The sequence below is a fragment of the Chelonoidis abingdonii genome, chromosome 6 (genome assembly GCF_003597395.2).
Source record: "Chelonoidis abingdonii isolate Lonesome George chromosome 6, CheloAbing_2.0, whole genome shotgun sequence".
In the NCBI taxonomy this organism is placed as follows: domain Eukaryota; kingdom Metazoa; phylum Chordata; order Testudines; family Testudinidae; genus Chelonoidis; species Chelonoidis abingdonii.
The window spans coordinates 126,386,156-126,405,797 of record NC_133774.1 but is presented as its reverse complement, the minus strand read 5'-3'; the positions used below and the strand labels follow the sequence as shown (position 1 = coordinate 126,405,797).

At 44.3% G+C, this 19,642-nt stretch overlaps 1 protein-coding gene across 2 annotated transcripts in view; it reads right to left on the bottom strand.

The window, feature by feature from the left end:
- The window catches only part of TMEM175 (transmembrane protein 175), a 51,564-nt gene that overhangs the window by 16,786 nt on the left and 15,136 nt on the right, over positions 1–19,642 (bottom strand). Inside the window, exons 2-5 of one of the 2 annotated variants that reach the window (XM_032778599.2) lie at positions 17,076–17,173; positions 6,169–6,220; positions 2,840–2,875; positions 170–253 (exon numbers count right to left, since the gene is read on the bottom strand). In XM_032778599.2, coding sequence (XP_032634490.1) covers positions 170–253; positions 2,840–2,875; positions 6,169–6,220; positions 17,076–17,119 — 216 coding nt within the window. In that variant the 5' untranslated portion in view covers positions 17,120–17,173. The remainder of the gene's footprint in view (positions 1–169; positions 254–2,839; positions 2,876–6,168; positions 6,221–17,075; positions 17,174–19,642) is intronic. The other variant, XM_032778598.2, reaches the window with a different exon arrangement.

Below are 19,642 nucleotides of genomic sequence, written 5' to 3'. Positions count from 1 at the left end.
CCAATCTTGCACTATCACAAAAAGCATACACTAATAGTAGCAACATCACAAAATTTTATATGAAGCTTTCCTAATGTTCTAGATCTACTATTAGATCTAATTGTACTTCCATCTAATCAAATCTAGTCTCTAATAATGAATGGAAAAAGTAAATGAGTGACACCCATACCTGGATAAGGCCGATGACAACAGCACAGGTGCTAAACATGAAAATACCAAAAGGTCTACCTGGAAAGGAGGCCATTAAGGCAAACTACAAGAAAAATGTAAACAGGTTAAACACTTAGAGGAGAGCAGCAGAGATGACGAATGTACTAGTTCTGCTTTTCTATAACCTTAAAACTTGAACAATTCAAACAAGACAAATTCATCAGAAGAGTGGGGAGATTGCTAAATCCAACTCCCCAAAGTTGGGAAATACCAGAAACAAGCCTGCCTGTGCAACCTGAACTCAGGCCTCTTGTGCGTATCCGTTATAACAGTCTTTAGTTACATGATCCAGTACTTTTAGCCACAGGACCTCTGCCTCGTTTAGTGCACAAGATGAATGGTGCTCAGTGAATGGGGAGTTATTCAATATTTTATTTTATCCTCACGAGCCAATGGGCGGCCCTAAGCCATATTTACTGCACATCACCCAAACCCTGCACTGAAAAGGGACTCAATTAATTCCCTTAAGGGATTTTCTACTGCACTTGAAATCTAGGCACTGCCATACTACATTAGACCTGAGTCCACCGAGTACCCAGTACTCTGACAGTGGCCAGCACCAGAGGCTTCAGAGGAAGATGCAACAACCCCTCGGGAGCAACTAGGGAATAATCTGTCTCCCACCGCAGGCCTCTCTGATGCTGGCAGATCAGGTGCCAGCTCGTGCCAAGGCCACTGGGCCTCACTGAATGCTGCCAAAGGCATAGCTGGAAACCAGTCTGGCTCGCCTGTGTGTTAGCGTTACTGTTATAAGAACATGTTTCAGTGTTTAGAAATGCTTGTAGGATGTTGCATGGATTAATCTTACTTCTCATGTCTGTATCCCATATTATAAGGTAATGTTAAGCGTTTGCTCTATCTCTATAAAAATATTTGCTAAGACTGTAAATCCACCCCAGTCACGAGAGAAGCGTTACCCAGTTTATCACAAGAGGTGTCATCTCCTCCCTAACGAAAGAAGGCCCATAGACACCAGACAACCTATTGTGGAATATCAGTGGACAAAAGACTTTCCTGATTGCATCACCCACTCCCCTGAAGAGGGTGCACAAGCCCACATCCCATCACAGCTTGAACGCTGGGGGAAGGGAATAAAAATCCCTGTTAAAGAGGAACTGTTATCCCTGTGCTGCTTGAACTCTGAGGGGGCAAAGATTTCTAAGCATAAGCAAGGAGTCCCTAGCTGTTGAACCTGAGTTAGCCATAAAGAACATAACAGCCATACTAGCTCAGAACAAAGGGCCATCTAGCTCAGTATTCTGTCTTCCGACAGTGGCCAATGCCAGGTGCTCCAGAGAGAATTACAGACAATCATCAAGTGATCCATCCCGTCGCCCATTCCCAGATTCTGGCAAACAAAGACTAGGGACACCATCCCTGCCCAACCTGGCTAATAGCCATTGATGGACCTATCCTCTGTGAATTTATTTAGCTCTTTTTTGAACCCTCTTATAGTCTTGGCCTTCACAACATCCTCTGGCAACAAGTTTCACAGGTTGACAGTGCGTTGTATGAAGAAATACTTCCTCTTGTTTGTTTTAAACCTGCTGCCTATTAATTTTATTTGGTGGCCCCTAGTTCCTGTGTTATGAGAAGGAGTAAACAACACTTCCTTATTTACTTTCTCCACATCACTCATGATTTTATAGATCTCTATCATATCCCCCACAGTCAGCTCTTTTCCAAGCTGAAAAGTCCCAGTCTTATTAGTATCTCCTCATACGGAAGCCGATCTATACCCCTAATCATTTTTGTTGCCTTTTTCTGAACCTTTTCCAATTCCAATATATCTTTTTTGAGATGGGGTGCCCACATCTGCACACAATATTCAAGATGTGGGCCTACCATGGATTTATATAAAGGCAATATGATATTTTCTGTCTTATTATCTATCACTTTCTTAATGATACCCATCATTCTGTTCGCTTTTTTGACTGCCGCTGCACACTAAGTGGATGTTTTCAGCGGTAATAGCTAATTTAGACCCCATCATTTTATATGCATAGTTGGGATTGCGTTTTCCAATGTGCATTACTTTGCATTTATCAACACTGAATTTCATCTGCCACTTTGTTGCCCAGTCACCCAGTTTTGTGAGATCCTTTTGTAGCTCATCACAGTCTGCCTGGGACTTAACTATCTTGAGTAGTTTTGTATCATCTGCAAATTTTGGCACCTCACTGTTTACCCCTTTTTCCAGATCATTTATGAATGTGTTAAATAGGACTGGGCCCAGTACAGACCCCTGGGGGTCACCACTATTTACATAGGACATATAGCGCTTGTGTGTGTGTGTACAGATTTTATATATATACACACACACACACACCTCGTTACAGTATACACAAAGAGAAAGCCATCCAAAACTCCAATTTTGGACATCTACATTAAATGAAAAAATATTAAAAATAAACCTCCAAAATGAAATTAATAAACTCAAAACAAGAAACCCTAATCAAGTTTTAGTGTGTTCAATTTTTAGGATTATCAGAAAAATAATACATATGCATTGCAGAGGGGTTCAGGTGTCATAATAATGCTCTCTAAGGTTTCTGAATGCTTTGATTTGGTATTTTTTAGAGTTAAAGCAGCCATATTAAACGTGAATGCAAATGTCACACTTACTTACCGTGTATGGCAAGAAAGTTATGAGCATCATACATGCCTAGAAGGAAAGGGGAAAAAAGCATGTTTGAAACACAAGCTCGATTAAGTCCTGGGAGTCTATCACTGTTAGGGATGACACCAACAAATAAATAATTCTAATCACTAATGCAGGCATTGCCTCAAGAAAAATCATTTGTTCCTGAAGTTGCAACCTGAACCCTGCAGGGAATGGATCACTATGGAGCAGATGCAAGTGTTTTCTTAGGCCAAGTCTACATTATAAAGTTACATTGGTATAACTACGTAGCTCAGAGGTTGAAAATTGGTGCCAAATGTGGACGAAAGCACAGGGATTGCTGGGATGCGAAACACCCAGGATGCCCTGTGACTTCCTCCGCCTTCTCACAACTCTTAGCAGCAGAAGAGGAAGAGATGTTCTGTGGGATAGCTGCCCAGAGTACACTGCTCTGAATACTGCTGCAAGTGTGAACACACTATTACGCAGGCAGCTGACACTGTGAACACACAACAGCAGTTTCCATTCAGTGCTCTCTGAGCAGCGCTGTAACTGCCGGCGCGGTAACTCTGCCAGTGTAGACATACCCAAATGGTATTTAAAGTCAGTTTGTTGCAAGCAGAATCATTTTAAAATTTCTATTTCATTAAATATTGTGCTATGCGGACTGTAAACTGAAGGGGTTTAAAACAACAGAATAAACAAGTGATCTCCAACTTTTTTATGCACAAGATTACTTTCTGAATTTAAGATCAACCCAGGATCTACTCTGCCCCTTCCCCGAGGCCCTGCCCACACCATTCCCCTCTCCCTCCGTCGTTCGCTCTCCCCCTCCCTCCCTCATTTTCACCAGGTTGCGGAAGGGGGTTGGGGTGCAGGAGGGGGTGCAGCTCTGGGCTGGGGCCAAGTGCTTCGGAGTGTGGGAGGGGGTTCCGGGCTAAGCCTGGGGCAGAGGGTTGGGGTGTAGGAGAAGGTGAGGGGTGCAGGCTCCGCCTAGAAGCGCTTACCACAGGCAGCTCCCGGTTGGTAGCACAGCGCGACTCAGGCAGGCTGCCTGCTTGCCCTGGCCCCATGTTGCTCCCAGAAGCGGCTGGCTGCTGGCACGTCTGTGGCCCCTGAAAGGGATGGGGGGACAGTGGGTCTCCATGTGCTGCCCGTGCCTGCTAGCGCTGCCTCTGCAGCTCCCATTGGCCAGGAACCACAGGGATGGTGCTGGGGACGGGGGCAATGCATGGAGCAGCCTCACTTCCCTCCTCCCCCACACCAGGGACTGCAGAGACATGCCAGCAGTCAGCCACTTCCAGGAGAGGCGTGGGGCTAGGGCAGGCAGCCTGCCTGAGCCCTGCTGTGCTGCCGGACTTTTAGCAGCCCAGAAATTTCAATTGAGTGGCAGAGGCTCCAGGATCGACCAGTTCATTGAGATCGATGGGTTGGTGACCCCACTGGAATAAAGTATCGTGAGAGACAGGATAAATTCATCACTCCTCCCACTAGAGGGCAGCAACCCCACAGTAACAATACAGCTATTACAGTGTTATTCATTAAAGAAAACTTTCCAAACATGCTAACAAGTAAGTTAATAACTTTCAAGGTACTATTTTTAAACTAAAATAAGATTTAGGATAAATGTAAAGCTCATTAAAGTGGTTCAAGAACCCAAGTGGTCACTCAGTAATAGACAGCTTTAAAAAACCCCCTACAATTAATCCTGTACTTCAAATATTCATATTTAAATATGAGTTTTTTAAAAAACTAAATAGAAATAGGCTCCAAGTCATTACCTGTGATCTAAACCCACTTTCAGGGTATTGGACAAGGTGAAATCCTGATTTCTGCAGTTTGGGTTCATTTCTTCTATCCAGAGATAGGAGTCCAGCCAGCATATAGACCATTAGAGACAAGAGCTTCCTTCAGAATTCCCCTCTTGACTTACCTCAGCTGCCCTCCAGACTAACTTGCTACTAAACATTTCTTCAGCTCATGGCTGAATTTCTCTAGGCAATTTCAGTTTCCCTTACAGTAGGGGTGGACAAACTTTTTGGCCAAAGGGCCACATCTGGGTGGGGAAATTGCATGCAGGGCCATGAATGTAGGGCTGGGGCAGGGGGTTGGGAGGGAGTGTGAGGGGTGGGAGAAGGTGCGGTGTGCAGGAAGGGGTTCAGGGCAAGGGGTTGGGGGGCAGGAGGGGTGCACAGTGCAGCAGAGAGCTCAGGGCAAGGGTACAAGATGGGTGCAGGGGGGCTCTGCAGGGGGTTGTGGTGCAGGAGGGGGCTCAGGGCAGGGGGCTGGAGTGCAGGAGGGGTGCATGGTGCAGCAGAGGGCTCAGGACAGGGGTGCAAGAGGGGGCTCAGGGCAGGCAGTTGGGTGCAGGAGGGGTGCATAGTGCAGCAGAGAGCTCAGGGCAGGGGTGCAAGACGGGTGCAGGGGGGCTCTGCAGGGGGCTGGGGTGCAGGAAGGGGCTCAGGGCAGGGGGCTGGGGTGCAGGAGGGTGCACAGTGCAGCAGAGGGCACAGGGCAGGGGTGCAAGAGGGGGCTCAGGACAGGGAGTTGGGGTGCAGGAGGGGGATCAGGGCATGCAGTTGGGGTGCAGGAGGGGTGCACAGTGCAGCAGAGGGCTCAGGGAAGGGGTGCAAGAAGGATGCAGGAGGGGGCTCAGGGCAGGGGGTTGGGGTATGGGCTCCAGGCCGGCGCTGCTTACTTTGAGTGACTCCAAGGTAGCAGTGGTGCACAGCAGGGCTAAGGCAGGCTCCCTACCTGCCCTGGCCCCGTGCTGCTCCCGGAAGTGGCCAGCATGTCCAGCAGTGGCTCCTGGGGATGGGATGAGACATGTGGCTATGCCGCCGCTGCCCTCACCTAGGAGTACTCTACCCCCGAAGCTCCCATGGGCCATGGTTCCCCATTCCCAGCCAATGGGAGCTGTGGGGAGTGCTGCCTGCAGGTGAGGGCAGTGCACAGAGCCCTCTGCCCTCCTCCCCCAGGGGCAGCAGGGATGTGGTTCCGGCTGCTTCTGGGAGCAGTGCAGGGCCAGGGCAGGCAGGGAGCGTGACTTAGCTCCGCTGTGCCACAGGGCTGGCAATCCCACAGGCCGGACTGAAAGCCCTGACATGCCGGATCTGGCCCACGGGACGTAGTTTGCCCTTCTCTGCCTTACAGAAAAGGCAAATTAAGCTGCATGATTTTGCCTGTTTTCCTGTTCGGCCAATTTAAACTACTCAGATTAAAAAGACCTTTGTTGATAGTATCTGGATACAAATATAACAAAAAGTGTAGCTCTACCGGCCTTTATACATCTCAACCTGCATTTGTTGGTTCAACTATGATTGATAGAGACTCACCAAATTTAGAAGGGCAAGAACATCATCTATCAGTACTATCACCTGAAACAGTCTGCAAAAAACAAGACAAAAAGCCATGAACCATCCTACTTATAAAAAAGGCATTGATAACATTATATCGTAAACACATTTCCAGTGTTCAGCAATTTATATAAGCAGCAGCGGCAGCTAGCAATAAATGTCTGCCTGGAAAAACAGGTATCTGATAATCTGAAATGTAAAAAAAATTTGTTTATTAAGAAAATAAAAACGCTAGACAAGGAAATCCAAATTCAATTGTTGAAGGGGGGGGTTATTAGTGAATCATCGCTTTTTAATTTTTAAAGGGCAATTAGGTCAGAAAAGAGACTATGTAAAATGGGCATTTTCTTACTCTACAGATGTTTCTTATGTCATTCTGAACCATATTTGTTTACTGAAATACATTTTCACTATTGCTGCAGAGCCAATACAGATGTGAAAAAGTGAGCTGAACTTTACTGATTCTCACATCAACAAAATTATTAACTGAGGCCATAATCCTGCAAACATGTGAGTAACCCCACTGAAGTCAATGGATCTACTCGTGTGCTTAAGTGGCCCTAAAACCACAGGGTCACAGTCTGTACTCATTTAAACTTGTGAAATTCCACTGCAGACAACAGTGTTGCTCAAATGTGAACACAGGCAAATTTTCCCCAATAGAAACTTTGTTTACTGGTGATGCATGAACCAGAAAGAAGCCAGACTGATCTACATATTCCAAAATAAATTTGCAGGTGTGGCAGTTAGAATAAATGGTTTAATTTGCAAATAGAGCAAGGTTCATCTGGAAATCTTTGAGATCTCTGAATAGCATTTGAGTCATTTTTCAAAGTAGATCCAGATGATGAGGTTTTGTTAAATTCATCAGTCTCAGAATGTGCATGGTTCTCATTATTCTGGTTCTCATTGCATTTTACTTAGAATAAAAAAAGCAAGGTTAATAAGTTAAATTTTTTTTGTCTGTAGGTTTAATTTTATTGTATTCCTTTATTAATCTATAAAGTACACTGATCACTGAACAAAGGTCCTCCCATAAACTGTTCCTTAACTTATTAAGAACATAAGAACGGCTATACTGGGTCAGACCAATGGTCCATCTAGCCCAATATCCTGTCTTCCAACACTGGCCAATGACAGATGCTTCAGAGGGAATGAACAGAACAGGTAATCATCAAGTGATCCATCCCCTGTCGTCCACTCCCAGCTTCCGGGAAAGAGAGGCTAGGGACACTCCGAGCATGGGGTTGTATCCCTGACCATCCTGGCTAACAGAGGATAGGTCCATCAATGGCTATTAAATTATCTAGCTCTTTTTTGGACCCTGTTACAATTTTGGCCTTCATAATATCACCCAACAATGAGTTCCACAGGTTGACTGTGCATTGTGGGAGGAAAGTATTTCCTGTTTGTTTTAAACCTGCTGTCTATTAATTTCATTGGGCAATCCCCGATTCTTGTGTTATGCAAAGGAGTAATAACACTTCCTTATTCATTTTCTCCATGCCAGTCAAGTGTGATGGACTTCTCCCAATGCAACCCGGAACTGGGGTACTGCTGAATCCTCTGGCATACCAATCTGGGCCCCCCTCATACTGGACTCCATCTTGTGCTTGTACTTTTTCACTGTGCTGGGGACTTTGCTTGGGACAAAGAAGTTCCTTCCACATGGCAGAAGTTATAAAGGGGAGAAGCAACATCATCACTTGGCCTCACCGCCCCCCCCCGCCCCAACTCAACACCTGGAAGCACCTGAGGAACAAAGACAGAATGGGGGATGGTCCCAGGAAGGAAAGAAGGGATCCCAGCCTGTGTATGAAAGATCTACGAACTGCTTGTATTATCAGCGTGAGATACTGCTCGATTCAAATCCTGTCTAGTATATAGACCTTAGATTGTGATTTTGTTTATTTCTTAGGCAACCAACTTTGATCTGTATGCTATTATTTATAATCACTTAAAATCTATCTTTCTGTAGTTAATAAATCAGTTTTATATTTTTTACCTAAAACAGTGTGTTCTTTGAAGTGCAAAGGGAAATCTACTCAGGAACAGGGGCTGGTGCGTTGTCCTCTACACGATGAGGGAGGGGCGGACTGGGTAATAACTTACACTGGTCAGGCTTCTGATCAGGGTAAGATGGTACAGCTTTGGGGTCCTAGGCTGGGGACTAAAGCCTCTCTATTGCTGGTTCATGAGTGACTGGCAAAGGCATTCCTGTAACTGCAGCTGGGTATGTCCCTGCCTGTGTAAATGTTTGTGCAAGTGCAGGACCAAGAGGGGTCTGTGGCTTGTCATAGGATGACAGTGTGGGAGGGAACCCAGGCTGCTGAGACAGGGCTCAATGGTACCCCAGTTCCAGGTTGCACCCTGGAGAAATCAGTCACCTTGATTTTATAGATCTCTATCATATCCCCCCTTTAGTCTTCTCTTTTCCAAGCTGTAAAGTCCCAGTCTTTTTAATCTCTCCTCATATGGAAGCTGTTCCATAACTTAAATCATTTTTGTTGCCCTTCTCTGCACCTTTTCCAATTCTAATATATCCTTTTTGAGATGGCGGGACCAGAACAGCAGGCAGTACTCAAGCTGTGGGTATATGATGGATTTATATAGAGGCATTATGACATTTTGTGTCTTACTATCTATTACTTTCTCAATGGTTCCTAACGTTGTTAGTTTTTTTGACTGCCACTAGACATTGTGCAGATGTTTTCAGAGAACTCTCCACAATGACTCCAAGGTCCTTCTTGAGTGGTAACAGCTAATTTTGACTCCATCATTCTGTAGGTACAGTCAGGATTGTGTTTTCCAGTGTGCATGTCTTTGTATTTATCAACACTGACTTTCATCTGCCATTTTGTTGCCCAATCAGTTTTGTTAGATCACTTTGTAACTCTTTGCAGTCTGCTTTGGACTTAATTATCTTGAGTAGTCTTGCATCATCTGCAAATTTTGCCACCTCACCGTTTACCTCTTTTTCAGATAATTTATTAATATATTGAATAGCACTGGTCCCAGTACAGATCCTTGGAGGACACCACTATTTACCTCTCTACATTCTCAAACCTGACCATTTATCCTTACCCTTTGTTTTCTGTCTTTTAACCAGTTACTGATCCATGAGAGGACCTTCCCTCTTATACCATGACTGCTTACTTTGGTAAGCCTTTGGTGAGGGACCTTGTCAAAGACTTTCTGAAAATCTAAGTACACTATATCCACTGGATCACCGTTGTTCACATGCTTGTTAAACCCCTCAAATAATTCTAGTAGATTGTTGAGGCATGATTTCCCTTTACAAAAGCCATGTTGATTCTTCCCAACAAATCACGTTCAGCTATGCATCTTAATGCAGTTTGCTCCAAGAGGTGTTACCTAAAATTATTAGCGCCACAGAAAGCAATTTAATGTTCCCTCCCCCTAAGGGGAAGGAAGAAGGCATCTATACATCTCCTAACGTCAAAGGAGACTTCCTTTGGACTCCACAACTGCAAAGATTTATGCACATGCTTAATTTTATTCACAGGAATAGTCAAATGCAATCATTGTGGCTAGCCATGTGTGTGAAGTTATGCACTTGCTTAAATCTTTCAAGGATCAGAGCCCCCATTAATATAGATAATAGGTCCTTTGACAACTTTAAGGAGTTAATTTGTCACACCAGAGGCAAGAAAGGCTATATCGCAACTGGGCCTCCAGAGACATGTGTAACGTTATTGACATAATCTGGAACCATACAGAACATGGTTGCAACCAAGGTCCTGCAGTGGCACTGTAAAGGTGCTGGGCTGGGGCTCGACCCTCCCTGGGAAGGAGGGGAGCCACACTGGCCTCAGTGCACGTCATCTGCGTTGGCCCTTTCTTCAGGGCTGAGCGACGCGGCACAGTCGCTCAGGGCTCCAGTCTTCTGCTACAGGGCTGGGCAACAAGAAAGTCAGTTCGGGACCTCAGGCCCTCAGTCTCAGGGCTGAGGGCCCCCATTGTTCGAGGAGCTCGAGCCCTCTGGGGCAGGACCAAGCAGTGATACAGTTTAAAGGGGCCCAGCCCTTGGTTTGGGCGAGGCACCAAACACACAGTTACAGAGGCTCAGACCCTCTTGGCTCAGGGCCGAGCAGACAACAGTTCAGGCCGCTCAGGTCCTTTGGTGCAGGACCGAGCAGCGGTACAGTTTAAAGGGGCCCAGCCTTTGGTTCTGGTGGGGCACCAAGCATACATTTACAGAGGCTCAGGCCCTCTTGACTCAGGGCTGAGCAAACAAACACTAGACTTAATGGCCTCCTCAGGCCGGGGAGAGGGGGATTCTGCCACCCGAGGACGGGTGGAAGGGGGAAAGCAGGCCCACCCACTCCACTGCGTTCCAGCCCGGGGCCCTAGTAGTGGCTATCACCGCTAATGGTCAGTGGGGTTCCTGACCGCAACACACTGACATGGGTTCAGGTATGTTTGCAGCTTGACTGGAGTTGGCTGCCCCCGGGCTACTTCCAATTTCCCCCTCTGGGTCTACCTGGTCTGTGGCATCAGCCCCCGGGAAGTCCAGTACCATGGGCCCCTCCCGGCCGGGGCTAAGCAGTACCTCTGGGAAGTCCAGCCAAGCCTGCTCCGGGGGTTCCTCAGGGTAACAGCACGGACGGGGCAGCTCCGACAGCTCCTCCTCGTAGCGGTCGCGGGGAAGCTCCAGCGGCTCCTCGTCGTAGCGGGTGCGGGGAAGCTGCGGCCAGTCAGGGCAACTGCCCTGAGCCTCAGCAGCTTCCCAGAGCACCTCTGCAAGGTCCTGCTCCCGTGGCGCTGGGCTCCAACTGCAGCGCCACTTGGCCAGTTTTATACTTCTGGGTCGCCTTGCTGACCCTCTGAGGGCAGGGTCCCATGCTCCTGTGCCACCGCCTTCTTTTGGCGTTGGCGGGCTCGACCCTCCCGGGGAGGAAGGGAGCCACACCGCCTCCACTACAGGCACAAATCTTAGGTAAAGGGTGGTCTATAAGGTGTCCCAACCTAGGTTAATGGTTGCCTTGTTATACTATCTGTCTATACTGTATGTATCATTTTGTAGTTGAAAGTATGAGTATTGCCCTCTGATACTGTCTAGATTTCAAAAATTGTCTGTGTTTCTGGGAAACATCCCAGACCAGACTGGATTAGCTTTGCCTATCCCTGCTTGATGGCTCATTTAAGGACCACCATATACCAATCAGACCCCCCAAGGATGGAAGGGAATTTCGGGCAGATTACAACCTTGGTAACTAGGAAAGACGAGCATGGTGACTTACTCTGTTGACTCCAGACCCATTCTTGTGTAATTGTTCCTCACAGTAAGAACAAGAAGTGTTCTTACACCTGGACAAAATGCTATAAAAGGCTGATGACTCCCATGCTCCAATCTTGTTTCAGTCGTGGCTCTCTTCTACTTCTTACCTCTGGAGGGACTTTGCTACAAACTGAAGCTCTGAACAAAGGACTGATGACCCATCCCAGTGGGGGATGTACTCCAGAGACTTGATTTGAACCTGCAGTTTATTCCATCACTGCTACAAGCCTGAACTAAGAACTTTGCCATTACTGTATGTAGTTGACTTCATTTACCCAATTCTTGCTCTCATCTCTATCTTTTTCCTTTTATGAATAAACCTTTAGATTTTAGATTCTAAAGGATTGGCAACAGTGAGACTTGTTTGTAAGTTCTGATTTGTATATTGTCCTGGGTCTGGAGCTTGATTCTTTGGGATCAAGAGAACCTTTTTCTTTTATTGGGGTGTTGCTTTTCATAACCATTCATCCCCAGGACAAGTGGCACTGGTGGTGATACTGGGAAACTGGAATGTCTAAGGAAATTGCTTATGTGACTTGTGGTTAGCCAGTGGGGTGAAACCAAAGTCCTCTTTGTCTGGCTGGTTTGGTTTGCCTTAGAAGTGGAAAAACCCCAGCCTTGGGATGTAACTGCCCTGTTTAAGCAATTGGTCCTGAATTGGCACTCTCAGTTGGGTCCCACCAGAACCGCATCGTCACAGTGGCATAGTCGTGCTAGGATCCACAGAACCAGGTCAATTAAACTTTGGGTCAGAACCCCACACTATCCAGATTTGAAATTTGAGATTGAGAGTTTGGTTGGTTAAAGATCAGTGACCATGAGCCAGAAAGCAAAAGCAATGACACTGCAAGCCCTGATGGACAGCCTGCAATTTGAACATGAACAAAAACTAGCAGAAATTTGAATGAAAGAGAAGCAAGCCTTGACCCAGCTGGAGAAAGAGGCTGCTGAGAGAGAAAAAGAGGCTGCTAAGAGAAAGAAGGAGGCGGAGGAGAGAGAGAGAAAGTAGCTACTAAGAGAAAAGAAAAAGCACGTAAGGAGCTTCTGGCTGCTGAGAAGGAGACGGCTAGACTCCAGTTCCAAGTAAAAAAAGCAGTGGAAGAACAGCAGAAACTGTATCCTCTTGAAAATCCAGTTTATAATTATGTTGATATGTGGTATTACTATGGGCAGTTTTCTGTGTTTAACCAGTTTTGCTATGGCCATGGAGAGGGGGATTCTAACCTGGTGGGTAATAGCTGTTTGTCTGTGCAAGAAAGCAGTGTGTCTGTGAATGGAGTTTCCAAATGTCTGTGTAATGTCTCAGAAGTGAATCTGAAGTTAAATCAAGAGCAGAAAGATCTCATTGGTGAGGAAAATGTTTCTCAGGAGCAGATTCAAGTGGATGGTCAGGTGGAAGCCCAAACTGAGGAAGAAAAGAGATGAGAGCAAGAATTGGGTAAATGAAGTCAACTACATACAGTAATGGCAAAGTTCTTAGTTCAGGCTTGTAGCAGTGATGGAATAAACTGCAGGTTCAAATCAAGTCTCTGGAGTACATCCCCCACTGGGATGGGTCATCAGTCCTTTGTTCAGAGCTTCAGTTTGTAGCAAAGTCCCTCCAGAGGTAAGAAGCACGACTGAAAACAAGATGGAGATGAGTCATCAGCCTTTTATAGGCATTTTTCCAGGTGTAAGAACACTTCTTTGTTCTTACTGTGGAAAATTACAGCAAAATGGAGTCTGGAGTCACATGAGTAAGTCCCTGCCTTCTTTGCTGAGTTACAAGGTGTATCTGCCATCTCTCCATGGGTCGATTGTATAGCTGATGGTCCTTAATGAGCCATCAAGCAGGCTAGGCAGAGCTAACACCAACTTGTCTGGGATGTTTCCCAGAAACACAGCACAAATTTGAAATACAGACAGTATAGAGGCAATACTCATAACTTCAACTACAAAATGATACATACATATAGACAGCATAATCATAACCAGCAACCCATAACCTGGTCTTGGACACCTTATATGACCCCCTTTACCTAAGATTTGGTGCCACTACAGGACCTTGGTTGCAACCATGTTCTATATGGTCCCAGATTATATCAATATCACCACCACATGTCACAATTTGAGGTCGCTATGAAAAGCAGACGCTGAAAAAAACATTTTAGCCAGCACAGTTTACACAAAGGTGGAGAGTATGCTTTGCTTATAACAGTTTTAAAAAGTTAGCTGGACACTAGGTCAATGACATGACTACTGCATGTACATGCATGTGCATGACCACCACAAGGAAAGCTAAGCATGCAGCTCAAAGGGATAAGTTACTTCTTGCCCACCTACAACCTCTGCTGGTGCTCTTCTGGGCTCACGGACAGGACTCTCAAGTTCATTTCCCTCTCCCTAGCAGACACTGCCAGTGCTCCTCCAAACTAGGAGAGGGTCTCTCCTTCAATTTCCTTTCCTCTCTCCCGTTTTTCCTCTCCTCTTGTCTTTCCTTCCCTGCCACTCTGCATGTAGAACTACTGCCCAAGCTCAAGCTTAAAACTGTCTTCATCTATTTAAAACATTCAGTCAAGGCAGTCATTAATTCAATACCCAGAAAAAAGAGTTAAATAAAACACTACAGACTCATAGACTTAAAGGCCAGAAGGGACCATCATGGTTACCTAGTCTGACCTCCTGCTCATTGCATGCTACAGCCCCACTCCTGTAACAGACTCCTAACCTCTAGCTGAGCTACTGAAGTCCTCAAATGATGATTTAAAGACTTCCGGTGTCAGAGAATCCACCATTTACTCTAGTTCATATCAGCGGGTGACTCATGCCCCACGCTGCACAGAAACGCCCCAAAAAAATATTGAGGTCTCTACCAGTCTGACCTGGGGGAAAATTCCTTCTGGACCCCAAATACTGTGATCATTTAGACCCTGAGCACGTGGGTGAGACCCATCAGCCAGACACCTGGGAAAGAATTCACTGCAGTAGCCCAGAGACCTCCCCATCTCGTGTTTCATCTCTGGCTGTTGGGGATTTTTGCTACTAACAGATGGGCCACATGCTACAGTAGGCAACCTCATCAGACCATACCATCCCCTCCATAAAACTCAGTCTTGAAACCAGTTAGGTTTTTTGCCCCCACTGTTCCCGTTGGAAGGCTGTTCCAGAGCTTCACTCCTCTGATGGTTAGAAACATTTATCTAATTTCAAGTGTAAATTTGTTGATGGCCAGTTTATTGCCATTTGTTTTTGTACCAGCATTGGCCCTTAACTGAAATAACTCCTCTCCCTCTCTGATGTACTTACAGAGAGCAATCATATCTTCCGTCAGCCTTCACTTGGTTAAGCTAAACAAGCCAAGCCCCTTAAGTCTCCTCCCGTAAGGTAGGTTCTCTATTCCTTTGATCATCCTAGTAGCCCTTCTCTGTACCTGTTCCACTTTGAACTCAGCTTTCTTAAACATGGGAGATAAAATTGCCCAAAGCATTCCAGGTGAGGTCTCACCAATGCCTGGTATAAAGGTACTAACACTTCTCCGTCTCTACTGGAAATACCTCGCCCGATGTGTCCTAGGACTGCATAATCCTTTTTCACAGCTGCATCACAGTGGCAGCTCAGAATCATCCTGTGATTAACCAATATGCTCAGGACTTTCTCCTACTCTGTTGTTTCCAACTGGTACATTTCCAGCCTATAGCAAAAATTCTCGTTGTTAGTCCCTAAGTGCATGACCTTCCCCTTTGAACTATAAAATTTCATCCCATTTCTATTACTTCAGTTTTCAAAGTCATCATATTCAGGTCCTCCTCCATACGGGCAATACCTCCCAACTTTATGTAATTCACACATTTTACTAGCACAATCCCACTTTGTGCGCCAAGGTTAGTAACAAAAATGTTAAATAAGATTCCTGAGGAACTCCACTAGTAGACTCTCTCCAGTTTGATAGCTCACCTTTCAGTATTACCCACTGTAGTCTTCCTTTTAACTAGTACCTCACCCACCTTTTAATTCTTGTATTAATCCCCATATTCTGCAATTTAACTAATAATTTCTCATGTGGAACTGTACCAAATGATTTATTGAAATCAGGAAGATTAGATCTACCGCATTTCCTTTGTCTAAAAAATAAGTTATCTTCTCGAAAAAGGAGATCAGGTTGGTTTGGCACAATCTACCTCTTGTAAAATTATTTTGTATTTTATCCCAATTACCATCCACTTCTATGTCCTTAACTACTTTCTCTTTCAAAATTTGTTCCAAGACCATGCATCCATTCATCATGACTAGATTGAAATGGCTGGTTTAAATAAAGATATGGCATTGGAAAAAATGCTGAACCAAGCATTCTGTAGCTGTAGTCATTTTATAGGCAAAGTACTGCAGATGAGCTATAGGAAATCAAATCTTGTGAAGTTTCTCTATTTGAAAGGGAAGATTTTACCATCTCGTAATTTGAAAAATTAGATATTTATTCAACCCATGTTTTCTTCACCCACATAGTATTAGTTTTGTAGCCTTCCTAAAAGATGATAATTTAAAGAGGTTTAGTAATAAGTTTTACTTTTTATATGCATTCAAAAAGTGCAAATTACGATGGTATCAAAGCCTCAGGTAAGACAAACTGCAGCTATTTCACTAAGCTAATATCACTAGAAAAACAAGCAGTTGAATCAAGTTATTTTCACTGCTTCCTAGTTACTGTACATATTTACAGTACATCACTGAGAAGTTAGGGAAAAGACTCAGGGAAAAATAGGACAAAGTGTAGTTATATTCCCCTCCCAATCTGTTCAAGCTTGGGGGGGGGGGGGGAGGAGGGAAGAGTAGGTTATGGTTCTTCTTTATCTTGAGCAGTGCCAAATCAAAGAAAACTGGTTTTGTTTAGACAAATTAAGAAATAAACTCCAGCTAACTTGCCTTCAATTAGAAAAGAAGCTCAGATGGTTGGAGTGGAAGAGAGAAGAAAAGAAGACAAGGGAAAGGCTTCCTTGTCAATTTCCTTTTAATAAAGCATGCTGGGAAGGGGCACAGTCTGTACTCCCTATAAAATGCAAGTTCACCAATCTCTCACTCAGTTTTAAAGAGTATGCTGTGGGGGAGAGAAGTGATGTCGTATGCATTGGAAAGGACAAATGTAAGCCCTAGACCAATTCTGCTGTTTGAATTCCTCTAACTATATACGTTAGAAATTATATTCTTAATGGAACAACTCATATATTTTACAGTCTACAAACCTAAAATAGCTTGACTTTAAAGATATAGTATTTATTTTCCTTTACTTTGCTGCTACTGTGGTGGGTAAGACCTGCTGGTGATACTGTACAAGGAATTTTTGTACCTTCTGCCAATATTATCTAAAAAGAAATTTCCCAAACATCTCTTATGTTTTCTGTAACTTTAAAAACCATTACAAAAAGACGGCTTAATATCAGATATTTTAATCCTCTTTGGCTATAATCAAAACATTCTTTCTATCAGGACTCTCAGGACAAATTTCCAGAAAAATGTGACATAGCATCTCTGGTCACTCAATTCTACTAAACTAATCTTGCTTTAGCTTCCTAGAAAGAATTCAACAAAAACACGTTCCCCCTTTTCATACCTTACATGTGCTGTCCAAGCCACTGTTACTATTAAAAAAGTCATCAGGTAGACTGCAATTTTCGTTAGTAGAAGCTGTTGAACACTTTCACCTAGTTTCTGAAATAAAATACAGTGTTATTAACAGAAAAAGCACATAATTGCAAAATAGAGAGGTGAGAAATGTTACTCTACAATTCCTAGCAATATCTGTAAACAAGTCATAGTTTCACAGTGCGGAATAAATTTTTGAGAATGTCTTGCCTGCTAAAATATAGATATCTTCCAACCATTTCCATTTTCTGATTTATCATCCATACAGTACCACAAAACAGAGTAGTGAGCTTATTAGACACTTGTAAGCCTTCTAGAATATCTGCTCCAATTACCTAGATGCCTGCATAAGATGTGCCAGGCTATGGTATGCCAAATAAAGATAGGAACCACTGCTAAACAAACGTCCAGGGTTTTGGTACTGCTCACTTTTAAGGGAGAAGACAATGACTTGTGTTCACAGTGAAAGAAGAGTAACTATTAATCAGGCCGGCCTATTGTGTATCCTTCATAAATTACTATACCTACCTGTGCCTCCATTTCCACATCTATGAAAGGGGGACAATGATAATTATCTTCATAAAGCACTTTGAGTTTTACTGGTGAAAAGTGCTATACAAGAGCCTGGTATTATTACCTGTGCTAGGATGATCCTACACTGATTTAAACAAACATATTTGTTAGCTGAATTGAAGATATCATTAGGGTTTTGAGGATTACTTAGATTACATTTTCTGAGTGCAGTGAAATGGTTAAGAGCTATAGGAATGGTTTGTTTTACTGACATCTAACCTGTCATTCTGGACATTGCTACAATATTTTAATTTATAGGATTAGCTTTTTAAAAAACCCTGAAAGATAACTATCTGGAAATCAAAAAACACAACACAAAACCAAACTCAAGATTTACCAGAGCTGTGTACTTTCAACACTACAACAGTGCAGAATGCTGGGGAATGAGAAAGTATGACATGTACAAACTGTCTTCATTCCATACAACCTGTCTCAGAAAAATCCTCCATATCTTTTGACCCAGAACAATCTCAAACCAAGATCTACTGACACAGTGCAGCCAAGAGGATCTGAGCACCATCACTGCCAGGAGGCGTTGGAGATGGATTGGTCATGTGCTTCAGATGGAAACTGATTCCATCACCAGAGTAGCAATAAGATGGACACCTGAAGGCAAGCGAAAACAAGGCCGCCCGAAAACAACATGGTGAAGAGCTGTGGAAGGTGAGCTGAAAAACCTGGGGCACAGCTGGGGAACCATCGAAAGACTTGCCAGAAACAGACAGGAGTGGAGGAGCTTCATCACGGCCCTAAACCCCAGTGGCGTAATAGCAACATGATGATGATGATGATGATGAAGAAAGATAACTAATAGGATGGATACATACTGATAATCGTCTCTCTGCTGTTATAAAGTGTGTGTCTAACTTGGAACACAAGCTCTGCGTGGTAACAACTTGTCACTCAACTTGTTGCTATATCATCATGACGTTTGTGATATTGTGTGAAAAGATATGGATTGATCCTTACATCCACCAATTTCTTAACTACTGCAGGCCCTTCAACTTCACATACTGCCATAATTATTTCAGCAATCCTTATGGTGTCCATACACTAGGCACTGTATGGAGACATAGAGAGACAGTCCCTGGCAGAGTTACCACCTGTCTCCTTTCCTACCCTTTATCTCCTCCTAAATTGAGGAGATAAAGGGTAGGAAAGGAGACAGGCATGGAGGTGGAGTAACTTGCCCACGGGCAGTAACAGAACTGAGAATAGGTTCTAGGTGTCCTGACTTCCAGCCTAATATCTGATTCACTAGACCATGATGCCTCTGGTCACTGTGACATGATACTGTATTTCTGAGAAGCCTTGACCAGCAAACGTCCCTATTCAAAACTTCCCAAAGCTGGAATTTGGATCAGGCACTCTTCAGAAGCCTCAGACGTTTCCTTTCAGTGACTTGATTCCAGTACATGAAGGAAGATGAGGCAGGGATGCAAGAGGCCAGAGGCCCCCAAACTGTCAAATGAGGACCCCAGAACCTGCTGGTCATGTACTGCTGGTTCCTCTACCCTATTTCCTACTGTTAACATATATTTAGCCAGTTAAGTTATTTAATGCATCTTCAATAGAAGTAATTTGCTGCAGTTGCCTAAGGAATATAGTGTGACTGAGTGGGAGGGGAAGTGTCATAAGACAATCTTTATTAAAATGTGGTTCTTGCTATAAAAGTTTGATGATGCTGACACTACACAGATCTATCCAGAAGGTCTGTTTTCATTATGGTTTAATTTTGAGCTCTCTAATCTAAATACAATAAAATACTAAACATGTCTTTATAACCTGAATTGCTAGGCTTCATTTACTCATTGCCCTTGTGATACAGCATGGCCAGAGGGCAGCATAAGAGTGTTAGCAGGGGGTCTTATTCCCTGCCAAGGGAGGAAGGTTTGCTTTAGATTAACTAGAACAGCTGTGGCCAATTAGAGCACCTGACTCCAGTTAGAGCACCTGACTCCA